We start from the raw sequence: 8,696 nt of genomic DNA, 5'->3' as shown, positions 1-8,696 counted from the left end.
GTCCAACAAACCCGAACAATCCAATAGGGAGATTGTAGGCCAGTGTAAATCCAATCAGGAGATTATAGGCCAGTGTGGCAATCCAATCAGGAGATTGTGGGCCGGTGGCAATCCAATTGAGAGAATGTGGGCTAGAGTGGCAATCTAATCGGGAGAATTTGATCCACAGTAATCCAGTTGTGAGACTGTGGACCCAGCGTGCAACATCTATATTTGTTTGGTTATATGTGGTCCTTTGGGGGAACTCACTAAGCTTTGGCTTACAATTTAAGTGTTATGTTTTAGATACTTCAGATGATCGGGGCAAGACGAAGGCTTGATCATGCATATCCTTCGGATTTTATGAGATTTAAATTTTGGATACTCTGATTTGTGATTTTGACATTTGGAAACTATGTTTTGTAAACATTTATAGTTTTTGGTTTGGTTTTAAAATATGAAAATTTTATCTTGATTTTTGGAATGTTACAATTAATTTGAGATCGGGTTATCATCAGATGAAGTTCACAAACGAGGATGTTTAGATAATGACCTTCAAGACTCATTACGACCATTATGAGTTTATGGTGATACCATTTGGACTCACCAACGCATCGACAATGTTTATGGACCTCATGAATCGGGTTTGCAGGCCGATATTGGATCAGTCGGTGATTGTATTTACTTATTATATCTCTGTCTTTTCCAAGACCAAGGAGCGGCATAAGGAGCATTTGAGAAAGGTTCTCAAGACTTTGAGGAGGAATAGATTTTATGAAAAGTTCTCCAAATGTGATTTTTGGTTGCACGAGGTTTAGTTCTTGGGTCATCTCATCAACCAGAATGGTATTTTGGTCGATTCGGCCAAGATTGAGGCTATGATGCAGTGGGAGGTCCCGAGGTCTCCATTTGAGATTTAGAGTTTCCTATTTTAGTAGGGTATTATTGGAGATCAATTAATGATTTCTCTAATATTGCAGTTTCTTTGACTCGTTTGGCAAAGAGGAATGTCACTTTTCTATGGGGGCTTGAGCAGCAGGCAACATTTGAGAGACTGAGACGAAAGCCATGTGAGGCTCCGATACTGACCCTTTCGGGGGGTGTGGATGATTTTTTGGTTTATTATGATGCGTCGGTTATGGGTTTGGGTGCAGTGTTTATGTAGAGGGTATAAGTAATCGCATTCGCTTCAAGGCAGTTGAAGCCTCATGAGGCGAATTATCTTACGCATGATCTGGAGTTAGGTGCTGTGATTTTCGCCCTCAAGATTTGGCAGCAGTAATTGTATGGGGTCTGGTGTACCATCTACACGGATCACAAAAGTTTGAGATATTTGATGGATCAATAGAACCTGAATATGAGGAAGCACAGGCGGTTGGATGTGGTGAAAGATTATGATTGTAATATTTAGTATCATCCTAGGAAGGCCAACGTAGTGACGAATGCCTTGAGTCACAAGGCGGCTAGTGCTCTTATCAAAGACCTATGATTGAGGATGACTATCACTTCACTACTATTGGATTTAATTGAAGAGGCGCATATTGAGGGGTTACAGGAAGATAATCGAAAGAGAGAGAAGATCAGGAGTCAGATTTCTACATTTGTCATGGATATTCAGGTTTTGTTGACTTAGTGCGGTTGAGTGTGGGTTCCTATTTCTGGTGGTCAGAGCGAGAAGACCTTCCAGACTCTTGAGGATATGCTTCGAGCATGTGTATTGGATTTTGGTGGGAGTTGAGATACTTATTTTCTTTTAGCTGAGTTCTCCTACAACAAAACCTATCACAACACTAGTATGCCTCCCTTTGATTTTCTTTATGGGAGAAAGTGTAGGACCTTAATTTGCTGGGGTGAGGTTGGCCAGCGAGTGACAGTGAGCATTTCGGTAGTGCCTAAGATTACGAAGTTGATACAATAAGTGCGTAGTAGACTGTGTACCACATATAGTACACAAAAGAGTTATGTTGATCGGTGTCATTTCGACCTCGAGTTCCGGGTTTTGGATTTCGTGCTTCTGAAGGTGTCACTATCATCCGGTTTCGTAAGCGGGGCAAGTTGGGCCCTAGATACATCGTTCATTTTAGCGTTATTGCTCGGGTGGTCAAGGTTTCTTATCGGTTGGATCTTCATGTGGATCTTAGTCATATCCATAACATCTTTCATATTTATCAGTTGCAGAAGTGTTTAGATGATGATTCTACAGTGGTACCCTTGGATGACATTCAGGTTGATGAGTGTCTGAATTATATAGAGTGACCGATTTCCATTATCGACAAGAAGACGAAGACCTTGCACAAGAAGGTGGTAGGTTTGATCAAGGTGCAATAACAACACCGGAAGGGTTCCGAATGAACTTGGGAACCCGATAAGGAAATGAGAAAGCATTACCTTAGTTATTTGCAATAGCGGATTTTAAGGACGAAATCTGATTCAGGTGGGGGAGATTTGTAACATCCGGTATTAAGGTATGAATTTTGGTGTTTAATTTTTGTGCAATTTGGTGGCCACGTCGTGGTGGGGAAGATCACTACGACATGGCAAACACTTCTGGGCTGCAATCATTTTTTGTGGCCATGACGTGGTCACGTATTGGCCACGATATGGCGACATCCCAAGATCAAACCATAATTTTTCGGGCTTAAGGCCTATTTAAAGGATGTGATGGCTAGGGTTTCGTCCACCCTTAGCCTCCGTTACCCTCCAAGTTCATAAATCAAACCCAAATCCCTTGATTCCTCGTTTGAGCTCACTTTGGTCTTCTTGGTGATCCTTGAAGAAAGAAGAAGAACTTTTTGGTTAAGGGAACCACTTGGAAAGCTTAGAGATTTCATTAACTTATGTACCTTTGTAAGTCTTCTATTTCAGATCTTGATGATTGGTTTCTTATAGGAAACCTCATGGTGAAGTTTGAATGGTTGGTTACCCTAAATTTTGCAACTTTATGGGTCTTGGAGTCCCAAATGCCTTATATGTTTTAGATCTGAACTCTTGTGAAGTTTTAGTGCCATGCATGGAGTTTGGAATCCATTCCTCAAATTTTTTATCTACTTTGAGTGAAGGACATGAATGGGTCATACATGTCTATAAAGTTTGGATTTTTATGAACCGTTAGGTTCCCAAGAAGCCTTTCCGGAAAGTTTGAGCAAAGGGCTTAACAGATTCAAAGCTTAATCAATTAAGCCAGAAACCATGACGTGACATATTGCTCGCTACGACATGGTGGGGGGTTTTCACGATTATTTTTCCAAGTTGTTGCCATGGCGTGGCGACATGCTTGCCACAAAGTGGTGATGGATTTGGTCGCGGCTGTCTTGTCGGAGAAGCCACGATGTGGCAAGTAATTAGCCATGGCATGGTGAGCATTGATCGTTGACTTTTTGACTTGGTTGACTTTAGGTCAAATTGCTAGTTTTAGAGGGTAGACTAAGGTTTGACCTTGAATGTTTCCTTAGGTGGTGTGTAGCACCATCTTTTGGTTGTGAGAGCTTTTGTATTACGTCTTCAACTGAGAGGTAAGTCTTCTAAATATACTATGTAAGATGTTAGTTGTCTTTGTGATCCTTGGATGAAAGACTAGGATCTGGCCCCTGACACTTATATTAAAGACCAGGATCTGGCCCCTGGCAAATGCATGAAAGATTAGGATATGGCCCATGACACTTGTATGTAAGACCATGATTTGTCGCATGGCAGGAAGTGATTGTAAGACTATGATTTAGCCCATAACATTATGTTAATATGTGAGTATGAAGTACATTATGTTTTGATAAGTTGAATAAGAATTATCTTTAGAATATGTGTTATGTACGAGATCCACATTTCATAAGTCATTCTTACAGATTGATTTATTTTTAGAGTGGCCTTGAATGAAAACACACTGTAATTTTGCATGTAGTATGAAATGAATTTGTGGAGTATTGTTGGTGAAAGTAAAGGAGTAAATGTATAGGTTTGAAAGTTGCCCGTCCAAGTCGAATCAATACGAAATGTTGGAAAATATGTCTATATAACTTGGAACACGGCTTGGCAAGTCGCCATAAGTTGTTTTGCCATATAGTAAGTTTCCACTGGATTTTTATGACTTTAGACATGATTTGGCATATCACGTAAGCGTAATTCGTGAGATACAAAGCAATTTGAAAGTCATCCAGCTTGGTTAATAGTGTCCGGTGGTATCTATTACAAGAGTTTTCTCATCTATTTTACAACAGTCTTATAAAGAAAATTTGGGGACCAAGATTGGAACCTGTTAGAGACATTAAAAAGGCCTTATCATTTCATTATATACTTATAAATCTTGTATTTTTTCTTGAACCACATTCATTTGAAACTCCCATGTATTTTTTCCTTTCACCACATTCATTTGAAACTCCCATGACTTTTCAATTTCGTTCTAATAATTATTATAAGTTGGTTAATAAGGTTAAATAGATATCAAACCTAAAGTGTAATCATATATAAACTAAATTACAATATTAAAAACATATATTGTCTTCTACTTATAAAGTTTGTTTTTAACTTTTAACATGTTATACTTAATTTATTAGGTTTAATATGTTGTATGTAAACCATTATCATTTTAAAGCTACAACTTTTGATCAATTTGTATAAAATACTTAAATTGTTAATTTAAATATAACCTTATATGATCAACTTAAATATAAAATTTAGTTCAAATTAAACAACCCAAAAAATATTTTGTAAATAGTTAATAGTGATAAATTATAGTGTCTTTCTAATAATGATTATAAATTGGTTAATAAGGATAAATAAGTATCAAACCTAAAGTGTAATAAAAAATAAACTAAATTTCAATATTAAAATAATATTTTTACTTCTACTTATAAAGTTATGTCTTTAACTTTAAACATATTATACTTAATTTATTAGATTTAATATGTTGTTGTATGTAAACCATTATCAGTTTAAAGCTACAACTTTTGAACTGTATGGACAAAATACTTAAATTGTTAATTTAAATATAACATTACAGTGTCAACTTCAATATAAATTTCAGTTCCACTTAAAATTACCCAAAGAATATTTTGTGAATAGTGAAAGTGATAAATTTTAGTTCTAAATGCAGAAACTAAATTGTAATATCAATTCACTAAAATATTTCTAAATATATTTTTATAATCGTTAAAAGTTTTGAAATAAGTAGCTTAAAATAACTTATAATAACAATAGTTAAAATAACTCTATATAAATGATTATATTGTTATCTTTAAAATAAAAAAAAAATTGTTTGATGTTTTAAATAATTAAACTAATAAAAATTAAAACGTTATCAAATAAATTTTAAAAATGAATTAACAATAACAATAACTATAAATAATGTTAAACCATATATTATATTTAATTTTATTCATGAATAACGCGCAGGTAGATGTCATTCAAAAGATTGGGATTATGCAGTTTTAATAAATGTATATATATTATCATATAATTCAAAATAATCAATATATTATATCAACTAAGTATACGAATTATTATATCAAATTTAACAACGGCATTATTTTTATATTTAAAAAAAACATATATTTGTAAAAATTTCAACTATATAGATGCTTCTGCGTAAGGGCGTTCGCCTAGTTTATTATAAACCTCTTAAAAACTAGTGATTTTGAATTCTATAAGGCGGAATACAATTGGACTGAACAGAACAAGTTCAACCTTTGATCAAGCCCAAATTCAATTGGACTGAACAATGAACACAACAACATGGACCTTTGATGAAGCCCAATAGGACTAATTCTTCAAATTTTATCCACCCTTCACCCCTTATTTTCGTTTATGGCTTCTTTGGCTTCATAAGTAAAAAATAAATAAATAAATAATGTATCACCTCTATCAGAAAAAGATTATTATGTAAGTACTTTAGAAATAGACTAGGATTTGTGTAATCCGTTTAAAAAAATAATAATAATAATAATAACATTCAAAAGTCTAATATGAATTCTTATGGAGCTGGTTAATATGGATAGCCATTTCAACCTTCAAGTGCATAAAAACGGAATTCAAGATTTTTTTACGTAAAATTTAGAGTTGTAAACTTATTCCACACCAACTTTACATGGATCACTCCAATTAATTTTGTGATATTATTCACTTGTTATAACTATCTTCATTGATACTATTCACTTGTTTTATTTGCAATCCAAAAAAAAAATGAGCTCATCAATTATACTCGTTTCAAATTTATTTTGAACACGAAATACCAAACCCTAAACCCTAAATACAGATGAATCGATAAACATAGCTCATCTAATGAAGAAAAATTAACACAAAAACATGCTCTCAACTAGAGAGCTAAGCATATCTACACAAAATACAAATACAAATTTCTCATCCGTATTATGCTATAAATCTTCATCCACAAACTTTACACAAAAGCAACTAAATAAAAATCGACACAAAAGATACACAATATAAGACCGAATTCTTTTGCTAGTTTTGATTTCTAAATAAAAACAAAACAAAAGGACACGTTTGCTTGCGGATATGATGTATCAAACATCTGGAATCCTGATCAAGATCCACTGGGGAAAAGCTGATCAGGACTGAAGATGTCAGACTTTTCCCCCTACCCACCCACCCAGTGAGGTGGGGTGGATCAGATCAGGGTTCTAGTTTCATGGAAACTACCCGTGATTGTCTGTTACGCTTTGCCACCCTCACAAAGACTACAGATAAACAAGATGGGGCCCACCATGGTCGCCGAACCTTTTGCTCCCCCTTCAAGCAAGCCACTAGAGGATCATCAACACAAACCTAATCAATTTCTTTACTACAAAACATTCCAAAAATCGAAACTTTATGCTAATGAGATACCACATTTTAGTATTGTAAAAGCCACCATTCAAGATTATAAAAACTATAATAAAGGAGCTTGTAAGAGCTAAAGAGAAACTAATAAAACATATTATAATAATAATAATAATAAAAGTATTGCAAGAAAGAAAGTTTAAAAGATATATAACCTTTAATCCTTCTGAGTTCTTTGCATAGCGTTATAAAGTCACCCCATTTCATGTGACAACGTCGAATAAACCTAAGAATTTGTTCTGTTGTAAACATGGACATGCCTTCAAGATACTCTCCATTAACACCATTTTCTTTAAAAGTTTGGCGATACCCTCCAAGATTTATTTCCTCCAACCAAAGCCCAACATCCTGTCAAACAAATTTTGACCACAAAAAAGTCAACCACTAACCCACTAAATGCAATTGCGAAGGCCTTGTTGCATATAAAATGGAAATTCGAATGTAAAAGAATAGGATTATGAGCAAAAATAGAAATCAAGAGCAAGTATAGACTATAGAACACAAAGACGTATTGATATGTCTTAATAAATTTGGGAGAATCATACGAGCACCAAAGGGATGATGGATCAAAATTGGGTGTCATTTAGAATAAATTTGGTTGATTTATGGGTATGGTAGGTATGCTGAATTGACTATTTGATCCTAAGCACATGTGGAGTATCTGTAAAAAGAAACCTCAAACATGATGATGTAATTTGATGCTTTCAGTGAGCATGATTCTGAGAAGGAATGGTACGACTGGAATTATAATTTATCAGAAAGGATGTGTAATTGTGCACAGTTTGTGTAAACCATACAATCGCTTGCAGAAAACGAAGAACATGATCCCAAAAGGGCTCGACAATTTCAATTTCCCTCCCACATTTCTCGATTAAAACAACGAAATGCCCAATTAACACAAAACACAATTGAACCACGAGATCTGTAGATATAAAACAAGAAGTGATTAGGCATACCTCAACCGTCCAAATGAAGAAATCAAGCGGCTCCGGTGGCCGTTCTTTGCTCATCTCACAAAATCTCCACTCCCGAAACAAGAAAACGAACCAACCAAAACCCTACAAAAAGTTTCAAAAGTCAAAATCGCAATTCAGTCGATAAGATCACGAATTGAACGAATCTTGGAATAGAAAACAACAGAATCGAAGAGATTTACCAAGAAAAAGGTGTTCCGATGAGGTTATTGATTCAGTTCATATGATAGCGAGAGAGAACATAATGCCCTTTTTCAGTGTGTGTTGTGTGTGTGAGAGAGAGAGAAGGAAGAAGGCAAGTTGAAAGCTTGAAAGGATGGTTCTTTGTAGTTTGCACCGAAGCTTGTAGTGTGTGACCCAAAGTCTCTTTTTGTTTGTCAATATTGACATGTGGGCCCACCCTCGTCATTTTGCTTTAGTATTTTCTATTTTGTCACCTTTTTAAATTTTACTTGTGGTCTAGCATGCTTAAACATAATATCAAATCAACTTTTGAAGTTAGAATTTGACTCAAATGCATTCCACTCAAATTTGATCGAACTAAAACTCAAGTCTAAGTATAATACGAATGTGGAACATAGAATTTGTGTCTAAGAGGAGAGACTAATTGTCACAATCTAGCTAAATATTTAATTTTCCTAATCAGACTAGAGGTGTAACTATTAGATGGCCAATGGAAGAAAACTCCATGGGTTTCTCACTTTTCATGTCTACTTTAAGCAGGAGAGGAGAAAGAAAAACAAATGATTTTTAGGGACGGAAAAAATACTAGAATTTCATGTTTTTGCGACAAAGAAATCAAGAGTAAACAGTAAGTAAATCTCTCTTTTACTTGTCTTTATTATTAGGGTTTATGAACCTTAGGTAAAAACCAAGTGTTCGGTTTCATTTTTGTTGAGTTTTTTGGGTTAGATC

At 34.9% G+C, this 8,696-nt stretch overlaps 1 protein-coding gene across 1 annotated transcript; it reads right to left on the bottom strand.

The window, feature by feature from the left end:
* Positions 1-6,260: 6,260 nt before the first annotated feature.
* LOC145074560 (Sterile alpha motif (SAM) domain-containing protein) lies at positions 6,261-8,124 on the bottom strand. The gene is made up of 4 exons (XM_079020915.1): positions 7,964-8,124; positions 7,764-7,865; positions 6,963-7,155; positions 6,261-6,731 (listed from the first exon to the last, which is right to left on the bottom strand). The coding sequence occupies exons 2-4, from the start codon at positions 7,815-7,817 to the stop codon at positions 6,601-6,603; spliced, it is 378 nt and encodes a 125-aa protein (XP_078877041.1). The 5' UTR covers positions 7,818-7,865; positions 7,964-8,124; the 3' UTR covers positions 6,261-6,600.
* Positions 8,125-8,696: the final 572 nt, after the last annotated feature.

This window comes from Lactuca serriola, chromosome 9 (assembly GCF_051521515.1).
Source record: "Lactuca serriola cultivar US96UC23 chromosome 9, Lser_US96UC23_V15, whole genome shotgun sequence".
In the NCBI taxonomy this organism is placed as follows: Eukaryota; Viridiplantae; Streptophyta; class Magnoliopsida; order Asterales; family Asteraceae; genus Lactuca; species Lactuca serriola.
Note: the sequence above shows the minus strand (reverse complement) of the source record. Positions and strands in the feature narration are given on the sequence as shown.

Coding starts and splice junctions, on each gene's coding strand:
- LOC145074560 (XM_079020915.1), bottom strand. CDS start 7,817: ATGAGCAAAGAACGGCCACCGGAGCCGCTTGATTTCTTCATTTGGACG. Junction 7,156..7,763: donor TCTTCATTTGGACGGTTGAG/GTATGCCTAATC, acceptor TTTGTTTGACAG/GATGTTGGGCTTTGGTTGGA. Junction 6,732..6,962: donor AGAACTCAGAAGGATTAAAG/GTTATATATCTT, acceptor ATGATCCTCTAG/TGGCTTGCTTGAAGGGGGAG.